The sequence below is a fragment of the Phyllostomus hastatus genome, unplaced genomic scaffold (assembly GCF_019186645.2).
Source record: "Phyllostomus hastatus isolate PE091 unplaced genomic scaffold, TTU_PhHast_1.1 phas_scaffold_501, whole genome shotgun sequence".
Taxonomy (NCBI): Eukaryota; Metazoa; Chordata; class Mammalia; order Chiroptera; family Phyllostomidae; genus Phyllostomus; species Phyllostomus hastatus.
Genome location: NW_025334033.1, coordinates 63,975,131 through 63,995,384, shown reverse-complemented (window position 1 = coordinate 63,995,384; position 20,254 = coordinate 63,975,131). Strand labels below are relative to the sequence as shown.

Below are 20,254 nucleotides of genomic sequence, written 5' to 3'. Positions count from 1 at the left end.
ACTGGGGGGGCCTCTGTGCCCCTGAGACCCGGGGGTGTCCTGAGAGCCGCTCCCCTCCCTGTGTCGTGAGCGGGGCACATGCTCACAAGTCTTTACGAAGAGCCCACTGGGGGGAGGGGCTGCTGTGCCGCATGTGGTTCGCATGGGGCCCGGCACGCAGTGGGGCTCTGCACCTCTGCCCTGGGTGAGTGGAGGGAGCTGTGATCAGGGCGAGGAGCCAGCTCAGGGTCTCACAGCAGCTTGGGGCCGACCTGGGGAAGGAGGGGGCACCGTGCGGATGCCGTCACAGACGCCGTATAGGGGTCACTGCTGAAGGGGCGAGGGGCATGGACAGCAGGGTGGGGCCTGGGGGCCCGAGACCACTTTCCTCAAACATCTAGACTGCGCCCGACTCTGTTCAAGCTCCTTACGTGGATGAACTCGGGTGACACAACCACAGCTCGATGGGTTAGGAAGTGGTAGCATCCCCGTTTTACAGGTGAGGAGACTGAGGCACAGAGTGGACTGTGAACCCTGACAGTCTGACCCGGGGCCCACACCCCTAACCACTGGGTGTACTATTCCACCTCTCAACGCTTGCACGTCCAGATGGCCAGGCTGAGCCAGGGCAGCCGTCCTCCCCTGGGGAGAGAGAGGGCGGTCTCCTGGGCACCACGGTGACCACCCAAGCCAGCACAGCACCAGGCTCTGTCCACTCTGCCTCCTAGATACACCCCAGGGGGCCTGCACGCCGCCATCCCCGCTGCAGGGACCCTGGTCCAGGCCGCTGTCACTGCTCGCCCGGACCCCTGCAGTGGCCTGCTTCCGGTTTCCCCACGTGCTCCCCCCACCCCGGGCCCTTCACACGGCAACTTGAACGTGAGCCAGCCCCTGCGGTTCTTCACGCAGAAACCCGTGCCCTCCGTGCACATGTTCGCCACGGCTTTGTCTGTAGGGGGATGACTGCCAAGGTCGGGGAACAGCCCGAGTGCGCCACGGTGGGTGAGTGGATAACCACGCCGGGACGCGCCCACGCGGGGAGATGCTCTCAGCCACCGAGGAACACCACACTGAGCCGTGCCACACGGACGGGTCCCCAGCGCGTCCGGCGAAGGGAAGGGAGGCAGGCTCGCGAGGCAGCGTCCGCGTGGCTTTCTCAGAAAGGCAGGACTCGGGGATGACGAAGGAGGAAGGGGCACCCTCCAGGCCCGGCGGGGCAGCAGCAGGGTCTGACTACAAGAGGGCGTGGAGGGTTTCGGAGGGGAAGGAACTGTGCTGTATCTTGACTGCGGTGCTGGTTGCACAACTGCCAACGTTTGCCGAAATGTGTAGAAATGGACACTCAGAAGGGCCAATTTCACACTCCGTGAGGCTCAGCTGGTCCTGGGTTGGATCGCGTCTCCCGAAGGGAGGGGTGAAGTCTCAACCCTCAGGACCTCAGAGGGTGGCCTTATTTGGAAACAGGGTCATGGCCGATGTAACTAGTGAGGGTGAGGTCAGGCTGAAGGAGGGTGGGCCCTGGTCCAGTATGGCCGGTGTCCTTATAAGCAGAGAAGAAACAAGGAGACGGACACACAGGGAGAAGACGGCCATGGGGCGGTGGAGGCAGAGACTGGAGTGATACAGACGCAAGACGAGGGACCCCAGGGATTATCTGGGTCCACCAACCAGAAGCTGGGAGGAGGCCAGGAAGGCTTCTACCGAGAACCACAAGAGAGCACGGCCCTGCTGCCAACTTCACTCGGGACTGCTGGCCTCCAGGAGGGGGAGGGGGGAGGGAATACATCTCTGTTGTTCAAGTCTCCCAGTTCGTGCTACTTTGTTTCAGCGGCCCCTGCGGACACCAGCGCACAACTCAGCTTTACAAATGGAGGAACAAACCTGTCTCAATCTTCACGGCCTCAGGCTACAGTCTGAGCCTCCGCCGGCCGCCCTTGCTCCCTGTGGGGGCCTGTCACCCCCTCCCTCCCCTCCCCTCCCCCTGAGAACGAAGTTGCAGCCCTGCTCTTTTCTCTCCCAGCCAGGTGCCTTTGTGCGGTGCACAACCTGCAGGGCTGCATGTGACAGCCCCCTCATGTCAGCCCTCGGAGGCAGGCTTGGCAGCCCGGGAGGCTTTTTGCAGGTGGTGGATGGGGGGGGGGGGGGCTGTGTGCTTAGTCCCCGAGAAGGGAAAGAGCACGGCACTTTCCAGAAGCTGGAGGGAGAGGCAGCCAGTGAGGGCAATGCGCCCGCCCACCCCATCTCCGGTGCCCCACACAAAGGAGCGCGCCTGAGGTGTCTGCACAGAGCCTTGGAGAGAGCCTGGGTCCAGTCCTGAAGTGGCTTCAGGGCAAGCCCTGACCCTCTGTGAGCCACAGACTCATCCGTCCGCAGGGCCCGGAGTACGGGGCCTCCAGGGCATCGCTGAGTCTGACGCCTGATAATGCTAGAGCCAGGGATGGGGAAAGAAGACCCCTGGCTGTCTTTCAAAGCACTTCAAGGGGCACTTGCCCAGCCTCTCAAGACAGGCCACCCTGCTCGATCCCTGGCCACACCGGGGCCTCTCAGGTGCAGCCGGAGGGGGCCCCATGCCCAGGGCCGATCTCTGGCTGTGGGAGGGCGGAGCGGGCCCTCACAGGTTCCAAGGGAGCCTAAGCTATCCCTGGGAAGGGAGAGTCAAGCTCCGGCTGGCCATTTCAGGACAAGCCTTTCCCAAGGCCAGTCAGAGAGAAGAGCTGACCAGTCAAGACCCGCCAGTGGCCAGTGGTCAGCTCAAACCCAGTCTGGCACCCAGTGTGTGCTTGACAGAGAGGCAGTGAGTGAATGAATGAATGAATGAACGGTGGCAGCCAGCAAGGACACGCTGCTCAGATTGGGTCCTGGCCTTTCCTGTGCTGGTGTGGCGGGAGACCCGACCTCAGACGGAGCACGGGGAGAGGTAACCCAGGGGGAAACTGAGGCTGAGGGAAGAGACATGATGGCCATGCTAAGCAAAATTTAGCCCTGTCAAAGCACCGCATTTGGGAGTCAGAACTCAAACCAGCCCTGGCTGGTGCGGCTCAGTGGGGTAAGTGCTGGCTTGTGAAGCAAGGGGTCACTGGTTCGATTCCCAGTCAGGGCACATGGGTTGCAGGCCAGATCCCCAGTTGGGGGTGCGCAAGAGGCAACCGCACATGGATGTTTCTCTCCCTCTCTTTCTCTCTCCCTTCCGCTCTAAAAATAAATACATAAAATCTTTAGAAAAAAAGGAACTCAAACCAAAATAACTAGTTTGAAGCTTCTAGTGAAATCTAAGGCTCACAAACACCCAACATAAACAAAAACATATGCAGGCTAGTCCTTGAAATGAGAGCCTCAGTCCGCGCAGAGGTCTCCTCTCCTCTCCTCCTCTTCTCCCTCCCCCAGGAGCCAGACGGGCAGGTGACCGTGACCAGCAGCCTGTGTACTTCTGGCACAGAATCTGGTGCTATGTGACAAGAGATGAACACTTTCTGTGTCAGATAGGGTTAAATCTGTGACAGCAAATCTAGAATAAGAGTGATAAATAGGATAGGCATGCATGCCTCTCTCATGTGGAAGCCTGAATAAGCAGTCCTGGGCTGGGATGATGTTCCAACACGTCTTGAACCCCATGTAACTTCCGTGTTCAAGTTTGCCTCAGAGTCCAGCATGGCTGCTTTCACTCCAGCTATCACGTCTTCATTCCACACAACGGGAAAGAGGAAGGAAGAGAAACATATGCCCCTTCTCTTGAAGGACATCTCCAAGAAAACTGCACTCCTCACTTATACTTCACCGTCTTGAACTTAATCCCACGGAAATCGGAAGTATTCAGCTAAAACTTACACCAGCTGACACTCAGGGCCAGCCAGCCGGCTCTGCCGCACCCCTGAACTGAGGTACTCCGGGAAGGTGCTGGGTCTCAAGGAACCAGTCCCGCCCCTTAGACCTACATACACTTCTCAGTAGCTTCTTTCACAGCCGAGGGGACTTGGAGAGAAGTAACACGTTGCTATGCCGACGGCAGCCATCCAAAGATCAGAACGTGAGGAGGCCACCGAAGACGGGAGGTGGGTGACCTGTCTCCGCAGCACGACGTGTAGAAATGTGCGTAAGGAAGAACACCCAGTGAAAAAAGAGGGACACGAACTAATACACCCCCAGATCAGCACTGTGCGCGCAACCATCAAAACTAAGTGAACATACACTTGGACCAGGGGCAGCCTCAAAGTCATTACTGTGTCCAGCGCTTTAAATTTCAGTTTTTGTGGGTCTGTATGGGAACTTCATTGAGCATATAATGTTGTGGGGTTTTTTTTAAATCAACACACACACACACACAGGCAACACACACATCCCATACACACACAGGTAACAGCCCCGCACGGGTCTCACAGCCCAAAGGGTTACGACCACCCTCTCAGGTAACCATGGCAACAACACTGCGAGGCAGGGATGGTGGGTCCGCTCGGCAGAGGAGGAGGAGGAGGAAGGTGGCCTGGCAGGTGCAGGCGCAGTGACTTGCCCAGGGCTGCCCAGCGCTGTGCGGGCGAGCAGGCCCCTGGGCTCCCCATCACGGGGAAGACCCACGCTCTTCTGCCTGCAGCCCGGTGCGCCCCAGTGCTGGTCCCAGGCCCCCCACACAGAAGCCCCCTCCCCGTCCCCAAGGCCGGCTCCTCAGGGCTCCCACACGCAGCTCGAGCTTCCCCGCGTGCCCGCTTTGGGTTTTCCTCCTGCCGGGGGCTCCTTTCTCTGCACATGCCCGACCCCAGCTGTCAAAACCCTGCCCATCGCTCAAGACCGGATCCAGGGGCCGCCTCTGCCAGGGTGTCTCCCCTGCTCAGCACAGCTACGTGTCATGGGGCCTCTGCACATTTTTACACAGTGCCCTGTGCTCTAATTCTGAGCGTGTGTCTCCTATTTTCCCTAGCAGATACACTGGAAAGTGCCGTTGTGTTCAACACATGTTCAGTGGGTGGACGGGTAGGCGGCCGGGTGGGTGGGTAGGGGGCTGAACGGAAGAAGGGAGGAGTGTGTGGATAGACGGGTAGGTGCACGCATGGATGGATGGGCGAGGATGGATGAGAAAGCCATTAGTGCAGAAAAGAATCTCTGCATATATTTTAGATGAATGCCCTGTCAAAAACGTCAAGAACAGGCAGAAGCAAGCATAATAAGCGCTGTCATCAGCTGCCATGGGGAGACAGCCAGGCCCCCACTTTGAAGTGCGACTTCCCTAGAGGAAGCTGCAGTATCAGTCCCTGACACTGGCTGCGGTCAGGGAAGCTGGAGGCGCGGAGGTGGCGGTGGGGGGGTGGGGGTGGGGGGAGCCCCAGCGGATCCTCCGGGACGGCCCGCTCCCATCACCAGAGACTGCCAGATTGTCGGTCTCAGGTGCAAAGCCCTTCATTTCTGTGGTCGCAGGGGGTGGATGGAGCACTCTGATTGACCCGGGGGTAATTACGCCCCGGGGAAAAGCCTGCTCGGCCGGGGGGGGGGGGCGGCGCTTCTCTGCTCCCCTCCTCCTGGGCTGCCCTGTCCACCCCCGTCCCCTTCCGTCCTCAGACCTCAGTGTCTTTGTTCGGCCCTGACACCTGGTACTGACTGTTGGTCGAGGAGCTGGGCTGGTGCCTGGCAGGTGGAGCCCCATCTCTTACCTAAGGATAAAAAGTCCTCAGCCTTGACAAAGATCCCAGAGTCGGCAATGAATCGGGGCCACCTTCACAGCAGGTGGCGGGGGCAGCGTCCCACAGGAAGCCCTGTAGGGCAGCCCCTCATGCACCTCATCCGAGGTGCCCACGCTGGCCTCCCTCTCCTGAACTCCAGGGTGTGGGTGCAGCAGGTTCCCGGGGCGGGGGGCTCTCCTGCCTGGTCCAAGGACAGAGGACGCAGGGGCCTGGCCCTCCGGCTGGCTGGCGCCGTCACCCGGAGGATGTGGCCTGAGCATGCTGCTGCCACTGTGCGCACAGCGGCGACAGGCCTTGACCACAACCACTCCCTACTCTGCTGCTTCTAAAAGGGAACTGGCTTCTCGTGGCGGGCGGGTGTGCTGTTCAAACATACACCGGCTGGGGTCGGGGGCACCCCCGGGAATTACTGGCCAGAGGGGGGTGAGGGGCTTGGCTGCCCCTTTCGAAGCTCCTGACCACCTGAGTGGTTTCAGCCCGTGGGGGGCCTCCTGCAAGCGCCACCCCCGTGGAGAGCACACACGCCCGAGGCTGCACGGAGGCCTTCCTGCCAGACAGAGAGAGCCAGGGGCAGAGGCCACGATGGTGGCTTCCAGATTCTTCTGTCAAAGGCCTGAGGCCGACAGCCACACAGATATGGAGTCAGTGGGGTCCTCCCCACGCGTCTGTGAATGCCCAGGCGGAGGAAAGGGCCCCTCTGTGTCCACCTGCCTCTGTCTTCTCCTTCAAGGCAGGAGGAGGGAAGTGACCGGTTTTACTGTGTGACGTGTGTGTGTGTGTGTGTGTGTGTGTGTGTGTGTGTGTGGAGGGGGAGAGTGGAAGCGTACATACAGTGTCACCAGCTGCCCCCACCCGCACAGGGACGGCTGGCTACCTTGGGGGTGCTGTGGGGAGGCCCCGGCCTGCCCCGCCTGGCAGGGAGCCCCTTCCCTCCCACGCAGGACCCTCCCTCCGAACTTGTCCCTCGAGAGCCCCGACAGTCCTGGGGCCAGGAGCCCCGTGACGCGAGGCTGCCTGATATCTCCTCCATTCCCGGCAGCCCCTGCACTCAACGGCCAGAGGAGGCCCCCCCCCTCCGCCCCCGGCAGATCTAGTCACTCTGACCCCACCTCTTTACTCCCCCCATCCCCCTCCCCGTCAGCCGGTTCTACCAGGAAGGCAGAGCCTCTCTCCCCGAAGTGGGGTCCCCAAACCAATGCACTGGTTTTCAAAACTAGCTTCTCAACACACACCCTTGGCGTTGAAAACAAAAACCATTTCCTTCCAGGCACCGGTCAGGGTGATGTGGCAGACGTCTGCTTTCTGGGTCTTTGCTGCTTATGAGGTGTGCCTGTGTGTTCTAGACGAGGGGGGGAGGCAGACTCATCTCCACATGGCGCCCCAGGCTCGTGAACTCCCGCTGCCCTGGGGGACCGGCCTGCTGGCCAGTGACTCTGGGACTCGCTGCGGTCAGGCCAAGCAGGGACCTGAGACATCGCCGAGTCCATCAGAACAGGGACACTGAGCCCCAGAGAGGAAGGGACTTGCTCCCCAGGGTCCAATCGCAAATCACCAGAGGGGACCCTACAGATATCCTCCGCCCCCTCCCCCCTGATGTCCTACAGCGTGTAGGTCCCCGAACGTCTTCGAGGTCAGCACCAGACAGCCCCATCGGGCCGGCTCTCCCGCCGCCAGCAGGCGGCAGGGACAGGGTGCGGCAGGGGAGGGGGCACAAGACGCATACACCCACGGCGGCGGCCAGAGCAGCGTGTCTCGGACCTTCCTCCAGCAACCTTTCATTTTGCTAAAACAGCGTGAAAAACCGACAGCCGCCATCACCTTGGCCAATCATTCCATACAAGAAAGGAGGCCTAACGTGGCAAAAGGCCTAATCTCAGAGTGAAGAACAGTTCTGCCCTAGAAAAGATAGTCTGGCGACCTTGGCGGATGTGCACACCGCGAACACACACACACACACACACACACACACACACACACACACACAGCGGCCTTGTTTTCCGGTGTGCTCAGTGGACCACAGGCCTGCACCTGGGACCTGCCGACCCAGCCAGGGTTCCCCCAGAACCTATGCACCCCGCTAACTGCATCCTTCTGTCTGATGGTGCGGGATCTATCCGTGAGCGGGCTCCGCCTTGCCCAGCCTCTCTCCCAGAGAGGGGAATGCTGCTGGGAGTGGGGTCTCCGTGGGGTCTCCACTCAATCCCCTCCTTGTCCTGACTGGGGGAGGGGTGTGGTGGTCTCAGGGGGATCACCACCCGCTGCAGAAGGGGGGTGGGGCCCCTCACCTCCCAGCCCTGGGCCGCCCCCTCCCGGCCTCACCCTGAGGCCCAGGCTGCCTTGCAAATCACTCCGAAAGTCCAGCTGCACCAGGACACAAAAGGGAAGGCTAAGAGGTGGTTTTTAAAATGTCATTCAGTATTTCATCCTCCTCAAGCCTTTACCGAGTGCCAACTGTCTGCAGGACAGAAAGATACAGAACTAAAAGACTGGATCCCTTTTATCTGGAAGTTTAAAAATCTAAGTAGAAGGACATCATTTAGTATTTCTAAAGTTGCTCGGTAAATAGAAAGTTTTCTGAGTATTCACAATGGAGAAGTCTCTGTGAACTGATGGATGGAAGGCTTCACGGAGGAGGTGGCAGCACCATGGGCCAAGGTGCGAGGCTCGGGCAGTTTTGCGCGTCAGGGAGGACAGAGAGGTGAAGCTGTGCGCTGGGTTCATGCAGGGCTGGGGTGGGGTGCAAAGGACAGGGAGCCCTCGAGGGGTCTTTCAGATGGGAGACTGTGGCACCTCAGGGTAACTAGGGAGCCATGGGGGGACATGCTTCCTTCCTCACCTGCCCCTGAGTAGCTGCCATCTGTCTCTCTCAGCAAAACCCACGACACCACAGGGGTCATGGCGGGCGGAACGGAAGGGATATCAGCAGTCTAGATAAGTCGCTAAAGCTTTGATTTCCGTCTTTAGCCCCAATCCAAAAGAAAAGACCCAATGCTTGGACACCCCTGGGTCGTAGGACGAACAGCAGCTTCGGGGTAACAGTTGTATCGGTGGAAAGTTCTAGAGCTGGCCCTCAGAGCGGCTCTGACTGCCCCTAAGCTGACTCGCCTGGAATGAGGTGACTCCTGGCCCCTCACTCCCTTCTGAAGGTGACTCCCTAACGGGGGGCAGTGGGGGGAAGGGGGTGGCAGAAAGTCTGGGCCCACTCCAGGTCATACCCCACGTGAGGGCTCTTTCTGCACACAGAGGTGCCCCAAGCCCCTGGAGCGACCCAGGCCCTGAGGACAGGGTCCCGTGGGTGCCCCTCCTACTCCTGCCCTTTTCCATCCTCCTCTCTTAGGCCAAAACGAGCCTCCCTCTGCCTCTCCTGCCTGCCTCTGCCCCTGCCACCTGGGTACCACTCCACACGGCCCCACACCTCCGAGCCTTTGCTCAGGACGTCTGTCCTCCAAGCCCGCCCTCCCCCTGCCACTGCCTCCCCGTTCTGCCCAGTTGTCACTGTGCGGATGACATGGGCCGACAGGAGGACTCGCTCCCGGGTGACTCGGTGACACTGGGACCTGCGAGCGAGGGCAGGACTGAGTGTGTGGTTGTCACGCGATCTGTCCTTCCTTCCCTCGCTCTGGGCCCGTGGCTGGGAGGGGTCACACTGGGACAGCTCAGACCCCTGTCTGTAAAATGGAGCTACCGGGAGGCCTGGGAGGGAAGTGAGGGGGTCTGGGGGCTGGGGCGGTGGGGGGGTCTCCTGCAAATGTCACACCCATTCCTGGTTGGTTTCTGGTTCCAATATCCTGATCTCCTAGATTAAAATGCAGGTGTCCCCGTAGCATTTTAAGCTTTAACACTTGCTGCCTCAGAAATGATCAGTAAACAGGGCCCCAGGCCCACACAAGGCCTTGCCGGTGGTGGGGAGGTGGGGAGGAAGGTCTTGGGACAAAAGTGCTGAGACCCTCAAGGCCCAAACAGACCTCGTGCCCCCACCCCTCCGCACCCCCACAAGCTTCCCAGGGCATGCACAGGGCTTCTCGGGGCCCGGAAGCACAGATCTGAGCTGGTCATCCCACAGGCCAGGGTTTCTCTTAGGGCCTGGAAGCGGGCGGGTCCTCCAGCTGCGTGCCAGCCAGGCCCCCTTGCGAGCACTGGAAAGCAAAGAGGCCCAGGTCCGTGGGCAGAGCTGGAGCTGGGTCTCTGAATTCACCCCTGGTCCCCGGGTGGGCCCCACCCTAGAAGAGCCCTTGTCTTAGCAGCTGTAGTTATTGAGGGGCCCCTCAAGGGTTCGGCAGGACCCTCACATCATGGCAGACAGGCACGGAAAGCCGCTTGCTCAGGCAGCCCCTTGCAGACCCCAGGCTCGAGAGCCCAGGGTCCTAGGGCCGCTCCACCTGGGGCTCCCAAGTCCTTGAGAAAGGCACTTCCTCTTTTAGGGTCTCCATTTCCTTGTCCGTTACATCAGGGGACTGGATTAGGTCTGTGACGGTCACGCTTTTTTCCAAGAGGGGAATTCTTCTTCAAGTGAAATCTGGAGCGGGCCCTTGACTTACCAAACCTGTGAAAGGGTGGGCTCCGAGCACACGTGCTCAGCGACCCCTGCACAAAATTTGCACATCCTGCATTCTGGCTTCTCGCCTCCTCACTGGCGCCCCGTCCCCGCCACCGCCCTGAGTCCTGGCCGCCACACCGCCGCGGGGGCCTCCTTGCAGTCTTCCCTGTGTCTGCAGTCTGTCCTCCGTACGGCCCCAAACCCAATCAGCTCGCCCCTCTGTGCAACGCCCCCCCTCCCCAAAGTGGCCCTTGGTCCTCCCCCACCGGACCGGCCTTCCTCTGTCATCGTCTCCCACACTCCTCCACTCCAGCCCCTGACCTCACAGTCCCCAACAGGCCAGCCCCCTGCCCCCGGGTCTGGCCTCACGCTCCCCACTTCCTTCAGGCCTCCGATAAACGCCACCTCCTTGGAGCGGGCTTCGTGCCCACCTGCTGTGAAATGGCCCCTCGGGGTTCCCCACCAAGGTCAGCTGCAAGGGGCCAGGGTCCTGGTTACATGTGGATCCCCGCCCCCACCTGATGCAGCCGCTAGTTGTTGAATGAACCTCGCTCGCATGAGTCAGCAGAACCCTGACCGGACGGGGGAAAAGAGTCTGCGCCCCGGGTATGGGGCAGCCCGTCTGCATTTTCTTTGTCCTCAGGTAGCCTAGATCCCCACACTCTTATTCCGGGGGCCAACCCCCGGACGACACCATCCTAGTCCCCGGGGCGTGAGGGTGAGAAGCCTGGTGGAAGCTGAGCTCAGCTGAGGACTGGGGACCCGGCCAGGTGTTGGGGTGGTGTGGGGGTGAGGGGTCACAGACAATTGCTCCTCGTTTGGGGGGCACCTGACAACCACTTTCTGCTACTTGAGAGTCAAGAAGGGTGGGCTCTGAAGGAGAGAACAGGGTTTCAAAGGGTAGAAGTCAGAAGGGGGTAAAATGCAACTCAAATTCAGGGATTCCTTCCCTAGGTCACCTGGCAAGCTCTCCGTCACTGGAGGTAAACAAGGACCTTTCAGGAATGTCGTCAAAGGGATTCCTGTACCTGGTGCCACGTTAACTGAGATACGATCTAGGGACCCTTCCAACCCAAAAGGTCCTTAAATAAAACATTTTCAGCAACAAACCAATGTTCAGCTCATACTTAGGATGTGCCAGGCACTGTGCTAAGAACGCCTGAGCTGGTGTATCAACCCTTAGCTCGTCTGATCCTCATAACCCTCCTAAGAGTAAGTGTTATTATCGGCCCCAACTTACAGATGAGGTGAAGGCCCGGTCCCTTGTTCAAGGTTAAACAGAGGGGTTTCATTCAACAAATGGTAAGAGTAGGAATAACAATAACTATGAAGAGTTTACCCAAAGGCCAAGGCGCCAAGCTCTGTGCATCACCTCATTTAATCCTCAAAACCACTGTAGAGGGTACTTACTATTACCCGTCCTCATTTCACGGGTCAGTAAACTGAGGCACAGAGAGGTCAAGGGACTGGGCCGGTAATGAACAAAGAGGAAGTGGGCCAAGCTAAGTCATCCCTGGGGGGGGAAATGGGAAGTGGGAGAGGTCAGGACTCTGGCCCCTCATCTTCCTTTCCTCCCGAGGAAACGCCTCCTCCTCAGCTCCACCCAGCAATCTTGGGTGTGTCGGATCCTTGCCCTGGGGGACCCCTTCCCCAAGGACTCCCGGTTCCTCCCACTGGGTGGCGCTCGTCTTTCCAGAAGTCACTTCCAAGGGAAAGCATGCAGGCCGAATTTTGCACCTGGGGCGGCCATCGGCGGTGGTGGTAGGGGGGTGAGGGGGTGGTGGGACAAGGAGGGAGGCGATCAGAGCGGGATGTATTAATATACGGGCCCCTCCAAGCCGCCCCCCCCCCCAGTCCCCTCCAGGTGCCCCCCCCCCCCCAGTTTGGCACTGACCAGGATCCACCCAACCCTCCTGTTTCACACGGCCTACCACGGAGGGGCCGGGGAGCTGAGGCCACCCAGCTAGGCCGGCCAGCGGCTGAGTGTCCTTCACAGAGGGGCCCAGCACTTGAAAACCAAAACGCCGGGAATGGCGCTCCTAGAGTTGCCCATCAACGTTGGCACCCATAAAGGTTCTAAGAGTTTTCCCCAAGAATCTGCCTGCGAACTGGAGCCTCCTCAGCCCCCCTGAAGCTTTCCCCCCACACTCGCTGGGCTGAGTGAGGCCAGGGAACCTTTGCCACGGAGCGCGCCCAGAACCCTGTTCCCAAGCCTGAGGTGGTGAGGTGGTGAAACCAGACACGAGAGACCCGGTTCCCAAACGGGTTCGGCTTCACGCACTCCAGTCTGAGCCTACTCCACGGGGACGCCGCTCAGCCTGCGCTCGGCCCACGGGCGCCCTGGTCCCTCCCCAAGAACCAGGCTTGGCAAAGGCCGGTCCGAAGGTCAACGTCCCCGGACCCGCCAGGGGAGCGGAGGAGTAGGGGTTTCCGGTGGGTCCTCGGGCTGGTTATTGTTGGGCCGCGGGCGCCCAAAGTTACGGGGACCCGGGCCCTCCACCCCACGCCCTGCTGGGCGCCAGCGACTGTGGACGCCCGGGGAGGCAGGCGCAGAGGCGGGTGCGGGAAGCCGGCAGGGCCGGGGCCGCCCGGGTTTGCATCCAAAGTTCAGGCGGGACAGGAGGCCGGGGATGGGCCACGTCCACACAGCCCCTCCACCCCGGTCCTGACAGGTAGGGATGCCCTTCTTGCCCCCGCGCGCCAAGCGACCGGAGGCGCCGGCTGGTTTTCCAGGGAGCCACGTCTGGGCTCGGAAGTTCAGCCAAGTCTCGGAGTCCCGCAGAGGCAGAGAGACGCCCCCTTCCGTGCAGAACCGGGCCTCGGCGGTCGCCAGGGGTTGGGTCTCAGCGCGACACGCCGAGGTCCCGCGGCCGCGGCTCCTCCGGGAGCTCAGAGCACCATCCGGGGGGGTGGGGCGGGCGGGACGCGGCGGCGGAGCGGGAGCCGGGAGCGCCCGGGGAGGAGGGGGCTCCGGCCTCGGACTTACCCCGCGGGGTCCTCTTGCGCGGGCGCCCCGGCCCGTCGGATCATGCCGCCGGCCGCTCGCAGACGGTGAACGGAGGGGCTCAGGCGCCGCGCGGCGCGGGCCGCGGTGGCCCGGGCGCCCGCATGCGGCGAGCGCTGGCCCTCGGGAAGGGCCCGGCGGGCGCCGCCGCGCGCGAGTGGGGAGCCGCTGCGCTCTGGGGCGCCCGCTCCCTTCCACTTCCTGTATCGGAGCGTTCGGGGCTTTCAGGAAGAGGCTGGCCCTGGTGGTCAAGGTTTGCTTTTTTTTTTTTTTTTTTTTTCAAAAGCCTTTCGGCGGCGGCTCGCGGCCCGGAGCCCTGTTGCGGCACACGGAAACCCGGCGGCCGCGCCCCCGGGGCCGGGCCTGGCGGCGGGCGGTGCCGGGCGGAGGTGCCCGGCGCGGGCGCCCAACCGCCAGCGCTGCCTCGGCGGCCCGGGCTGGGGCTGCGGCCACGGCCTCGGTCCCCGGCGGCTGCCGGAGAGCTGGAGGGAAACTCAGGGGAACGTCCCCAACTTGGCGAGGAGTCGCGTGGCAAGGAAGGCGCTCCCTGCTCCCGCCCGCTGGCGCTGCGAACCCGCAGGTGGGGAGGCCAAGAGCTCCGCGCAGGGCACTCGCACGCGACAGGGAGCCACGGCCTTGCCTCCCGCGCTCAGGAACCCCCCAAGTCGCCCGCGGGCAGCCCCAGATCGGAAACAGAGCTCCTCCCCCCTCATTTCTGACAGGTGGCCACGCCGCCTCCTCTTGGATGCCTCCACCGACGATGAACTCACTACCTTACAAGGCAGCCTGAATACCCGCCAGGCCAGGAACCTAACTCGTCTGTGCGGTTACGGCACCTGAATGGGAGCAGAGGGAGAAAGCCAGTCAGCAACTCCCATAAGATGAGAGGCCTCCATTCTAGGTGCCTGGTCCCTCAAAACTGTCTCCTGAACAGGGGCTGCCCTCGGAGCATTTCACAGTGACCGCTCAGTACTGGACACTACGGAGTCACCTCAGTACTGGTCACTGTTGGCCTTTGGGGCCAGACGGTGCCTTGTAGCGCATTCAGCAGCATTCACGGCTCTGCCCGCCAGACACGAGGAGCGTTACTGTCCCCTCGTAATAACTCAAAATTTCTCTCGGTGTTTTAGGTGTCCCTCGGGGTCAAAACCGCCCTAGTTGAGACCCACTGGTCCACACCTTTGTTGTATACATCGGGGAGCTGAGACTTAAAGAGAGGAGGTGACTCGGCCAAGACCACACAGGAGGTGGAGGTGCAGACGAGACTGAAGCCCACGGCTCTGGGAAAAGCCTCAAAGGCCCTCACGCCTCTGCCCTGCTGCTGCTGCCCCCTGACGTGACCCCCCACCCCGCCCTTCCCGGCATCCCCACCAACGCGGCCTGGCAGGAGGTGGACAGGCAGCCGCAGTGCGGCTCCCTAGGAGGAACGTAAAACAGTGCAGCCGCGCTGGGGGACACCCTGGCAGGTCCTCAAAAGGCAAGACGGATGACCCGGCAATTCCGCTCCTAGGTGTCTACCCAAAAGAAATGAAAATATGCGTCCGCCCCAGAATTTGTCTTGAGTGTCCATAGCAATATTATTCACAACAGCCACACGTCCATCAGTTCACGAACTCACAAACAAAGGTGGTGCACCCGCGCCATGGAATATTATGAGGCCGTAAAAAGGGGTGACACACGGACTCGTGCTACAGCTTGGATGAACCCGGAAAACCTCCTGCTGAGTGGAGGAGGCCAGTCACAGCGGACCACATGCTGTAGGGTTCTGTTCCTATGAACGTGCAGAATAGGCCCTGGCTGGCGTAGCTCAGTAGATTGAGCGCGGACTGCGAACCAAAGTGTCGCAGGTTCGATTCCCAGTCGGGGCACATGCCTGGGTTGCAGGCCACGGCCCCCAGGAACCGCACATTGATGTTTCTCTCTCTCTCTCTCTCTCTCTCTCTCTCTCTCTCTCTCTCTCCCTCCCTCCCTTCCCTTTCTAAAAATAAATAAATAAAATATTTTTTTAAAAAGTTCAGAATAGGCAGGTCCTTCCAGACAGCCCACTGGTGGTCGCCGGAGGCTGGGAGGAGAGGGGAGCGTGGGGAATGGGCGCTCATGGTCACAGGGTTTCTTTGGGGGGCGGAGAAAGCATTCTCACATTGATTGTGGTGATGGTTGCGTAACTCCGTGGCTATCCTAAAGACACTGAATGTACCCTTTCAGTGGGCGGATTACATGTTATGTGAATTATATCTCAAACTACTACTTAAACAGATACCGCCTCCAGGAGGCCACCCCGACGGGTCCAGCCACCCCACTTCCTTCCTCTGCTCAGATTCCCGTAGATCCCCCATTAGTTCATCACCGTGGCCCCTTGACCTTCCCCTCCTCCTTCCCTGTCTTCTTCCTGGGCGGGAACCATCTTTCCCACAGGTCCCTGGAGGGGACTGTAGCTCCCTGTTTGAAAACACAGGCTTTCGACAACAAACTGGTATTCAAATCTACCCCCAGGACCTTCTGGCTGGTTGGCCTCGGACAAGCCACTCCTTAATGCCTCGGCCTGCTTGTCTGTCGGAGTGACAAGTCCAAGTGGGGTGGCAAGGAGGCACCCGCTCCCCACCGTTCTGAGTCCTTTGCTGTTGCTAACACAGGCCCCTATGCCACTACCCGGCCTCCCCAGGCCCCAGGGACTGGATCTCTCCAACCACAGTCTCCAGAACAGCCCCTTCAGGCCCTTCCCAGCTGATGTGAGCAGTGAGGGACCCCACTTTTCCATATCTTCCCCAAATAGGGGTTCCCTTTAGCTCCCTGGGCCACTGCTGAGACCCTGAGCACAAGCCCCACAAAGCCTGGGCTCCGTGGGCCCAGCCCCAAGGCTCTCTCTCTCGCCCTGCCCCCCGGAGGACCGCACAGGCCCACTGCTTACCTGCTCTGGGAAGATGCGGCTCCTCAGCGAGGTCGCTGGGTGAACGAAGCCCCACCCCAACCTTGTTTTGCTCCTAATGGAGGGGTTCGGAATGAGTCACCCCAGATTATTTCGAGGTAAAGGCAACAGAGACCTGCAGGTTTATGAGAAACTTCTGCCTCACCCCCGCCCCGCCCCCGCAACTACCTAGAAGAATTTAAAGCAGAGACCTTGTCCCCGATAAGAGATCATCAGACACAACTTTCTGACCTCTCTGTAGGGCAAGGCAAAGGTCTAATCACTGCCCGTCTGCTCTTCTTATCACCCTGCCGTGACCTTCCGCTCTGCAGCCTCAAGGCGATACCTAGCTCAGAAGGTCAGGCAAGCCTCATTCTCCTTCCCTGTCTTCGAAGCGCTCATGTAGGCGGGTGTCTGACTCTCTCCTTCATGTGGGGTTCCCATGCCCACATATGTAATTAAATTTGTTTCCCCCCCCTCGTTCATCTGCCTCATGTACATTGAATTATTAGACCTGCCCGGAGAACCCCAGGAGAGTCAAGTTTCTCCCTCCCCCATCATAGTGACTGACCCAGGGGGAGGTTACCAAGATTCCAGAAATCCGAGCAGCCCCGTGTAGCTGTGGTCTCTGCCAAGCTCACCCTCCGCCCCCTTCCCGGGTCCCCTTTTCACTCCCGAGTCCTCATACCCCCACTTCTGTCCAGGGGTGTGGGTCTCAGGATCCCTGCGGGGAAGTGGACATTGGCTGCTCTTTGGGCCTTCCCCCCATCCTCATCTCTTTTTTTTTCTTTTGTTAGCAGTACCCCAGTACCTGGTTTCCCTTTGAAGGGCCACTCCTCCCCATCGGGTTCAGGGGGAGAAGATAACACCCTACTCCCATTTTAGAAGAAACACATGATTCTCGTCTGGCCAATGAGAGCCCCACACTTACTGGGCACAGTGATTGGTTCATGGGTGAGCCTGTGAGCCAGGTTGGTCCAATAAGATCCCTGCCTGGACTTTTTGTTGGCACTGCCCAGGAATGCCCCAGTCTTGCCCCTACTCCAAGCTGGCCGTAGGCTGGGAGAGTATGAATTTGGGGTGGCCCAGCTGCCCCCTGGGCCACCCAGTGGTACTACGGAGCTCAAGAAAAAGCCTAGATGGAGGAAAGCAAGGCAGAGAGACAGTGCCCTGGTGACATCCTGAGAGGCCGAGGTTCTGATATGCTTCAAGCCGGCTGCACCCTTAGATGTCTTAGCTGCCAGACCCAATACAGTCCTTTTTGTTTTCCTTGTTAGAAAACTCAAACACAGTCTGAGTTGGGTTTCCGTGAGTGTTCACCCGAAGGCTCCAGGCCCCGTGATGGCAGCCCCTCCCTCCATCCTCCAGTCCTTGGTGGGTCCAGAGGACGCCCAACTGTGGCGGGATCGTAGGAAAGAAGAGGCGAACCCTTCAACTTGTTGCCTCAACACATGCAGGCTGGTTCGCGTCTCTGGGGTTGTCAGGGGTGGGTCTCCCCACCTCACGTTCCCCAGCCCCCTCCTCCCTCCACACGGGTGAGGGCAAACAGGCTCCTGAGGAAGAGTGTAGGGATTCGCAGGGGAAGGTAGTTTTTAGGAGGTCAACTCCCAGTCTCACGGAAATTTCTGGGGACGATGAATGAAGAGAAGAGCCTCCCAGTGTAGTCTTGCTCCGAGTTGGATAGGAGCCTTTGAGAAAACAGAGCGTGTATATTGCACAGAAATTTCCCTACTACCTAGAACAGTCCATGAGAGCAGGGGCCTGAGTCAGGCTGCCAGGGTTCAAATCCCAGCTCTTCCACTCGGAGCTGGTGGCCCCTTGGGCTAACCACGTCACCTCTCTGGGCCTCAGTTGCATCTGCAAGATGGGTGCATCCCAGGCCTCCCTCGCAGGGCTGCTGGGAGCGCTGCACCAGCTCATGCAGGAAGGAGATCCAGAGAGAGCCTGGCTCGCAGCGAGTGCTTGGCGAGCATTAGCTGTTGTTTGTGCTGTGCCGAGGAAGGCCCGTCCGAGTATCAGTCAGATCTCACAGGAAACCAGCGGCACTTCTGATCAGGACAATCTGAGGCAGATCGAACCGAAGCGTAGATAGGGAAGTACAGGGGGCTGCCAGCAGCCTCACCTCATGTCTGTCACCTTCCTCACCCCGGGGACTATGAGCGGGGCGGGTACAAGGCCCGAAACAGAGTCCAGTCTTGTACGTAGACGCGGAGGGTTGGGGGAGTGGCAGGAGGGCAGGGCTGTGGAGTCAGACAAATTGAGTTCAAATCCTCCTTGGCCTCTGGCGGGGACCCTTGGGAAAGGCCACTGAGGGGAGCCGTCCTGGCTCCTCCAGACCCACCCACCTGCCAGCTAAGCAGCACGCCAAGACCCCTGCCAACGCCACGGGGAACAGGGAACCGCGAGGCAGGCCCTGCCCGGATTCCTGCTGGTGACGGCGTGAAACGGAGGGAGATGGTTGCTGCGGGGGCCCTTCCGTTTTCACAGCAGTTAGTCCAGAAAACAGGTCTTTCTGTGACTTGTTCCTTCTTTTCTGACCCCCAACAAGCCCCTACACCTTTTAAGGACTTCTCCCCGTTGCTATAAAAAGAGGGGGTGGGTGGAGTTTTACTATTGCAAAGTCAATCGGTGTCCCGGGGGGTCAGCTGGGACCCAATGTCTGCCCCAACTGGCAGGGGCCGGGGTGCCCGGGCTCTGGAGAGAGCCCGCCTCTCTCAGCTCTGGCCAGCACCTGCCCAGCCGGAATGAGGGCCTGGACATACAAGGCCTTACAATTAAAAAATAAAATAAAAAAATAAGTAAAAAACAAAACCCCCGAAAACCTGGAAGTTTGGATTTTTGCAGGGCAGTTTCAGATTTCTAAAACACCGCACGGACGGAAGAGGTGTCCCTGGGGTCCTGGTCACCCTGCAGGGCTGGCTTGGGGTCCGACTAGGGCCACCTCGCCTGTACCTGCTGAGACTCCCTGTGGCAGGAAGGTGGCTCTGACACAGGCATCCGTGTGTCCCATGGAACCCGGGGCCACTGAGAGTTTCCCAGGTTCTGGAAGGGATGTGACCCGACCAATGGGCCTTGAGTCTCCCCTGGGGACCACACAGGCTGTCTTTGGCGCCACCATCTGGGATTCTTCTGCCCCATCATCCTTTCTCTGCAAGTCCCCATCTTTCTTCTCTACAGGACCCCCCCCCCCCCCCGCCACCAATGCCCAGGGTGGCCTGTCTCAGTCACAGCCTTATGGAGACTGACCAGCATCCCGAGGTCCAATTCCTAACTCTCCGGAGGTACCATCTTGGCCGCGAGGGGCAGGCGATCTCAGAGAGGGAGAGAGTGTTCATGGACTGAGGAGATACCCCCTCCCCCAGCCAGTCTGGATTATCAGTCAGTTTCTTGTCTGATGTCCCACTTCCCCTCGACCAGCCCCACCCATCCCTGTGGGTCTGAGACCCTTCTCGGGGAACCTCTGCCCTGGCCAGGCGACCAGCTGCATCTGTTCATCTGGCCCCGAGGTCCGCCCCCGAGGCCAGCCTGCTCCCAGCTGACGTGCCCTCTTAGCCTGCGCTTGTTACACCCGTGGAGACCCTGTCAGGTTCTCATGCTTCAGTCATCTCTAGCATGAGCGCAGGTTCCTTGGGAGCAGGGAATGCACCCTCCTTTTAATGTTCTCTCTCTCTTCCCCCGCCAATATCCAGCAGAGGGCTCCTCGAACAACAGGCACTTAACAAGCACCTACAGGCTAAATAAAAATAACTTGGAACCAAAAAGAAAGGCTTTTCCATTTCTGAGTGCTGTTCCCAGCACAGTGAGAATTGTCCCAGCTTTGTGCTGTCAGAAGGTGAGCTAAAGTGAGGGCCAAGAATGTCCTGAATCCATAGTTTGCCAACTTAGGATGCCCACGAGACCCTGGGAGGTCGTGGTGGGATGAGACACGCCATAGGAGGACGCCCTTGGGTGTCAGTGACAGGAAACCCTGACTCTGAGTGGACTGAGTGCAGAGCACTGGATTGTCTTGTATAACTCAAAACCCAGTGTTTCAGTTAGCTATGGCTGTGTAACAAATTGCCCCCAAAGGTAGTGTCTTCAAACAACACATTTATTATCTTATCTCGCAGCCTCGGGCAGTTGGGGGTGTTGGCACATTTTGATAGTTCCCTCTGATTCGGGGT

The 20,254-nt window shown here is 59.8% G+C and overlaps 1 protein-coding gene across 4 annotated transcripts in view; it reads right to left on the bottom strand.

The window, feature by feature from the left end:
* The window catches only part of RIN3 (Ras and Rab interactor 3), a 105,043-nt gene extending 91,614 nt beyond the window's left edge, over positions 1 to 13,429 (bottom strand). The window contains exon 1 of one of the 4 annotated variants that reach the window (XM_045822978.1): positions 13,169 to 13,429. Coding sequence is in view for 1 of the 4 variants with exons in the window: in XM_045822981.1 (XP_045678937.1) it covers positions 13,169 to 13,212 (44 nt within the window). In the remaining 3 variants the exon portion in view is untranslated. The remainder of the gene's footprint in view (positions 1 to 13,168) is intronic. The other 3 variants (XM_045822977.1, XM_045822981.1, XM_045822980.1) reach the window with 3 other exon arrangements.
* Between the last annotated feature and the right edge of the window lie 6,825 nt (positions 13,430 to 20,254).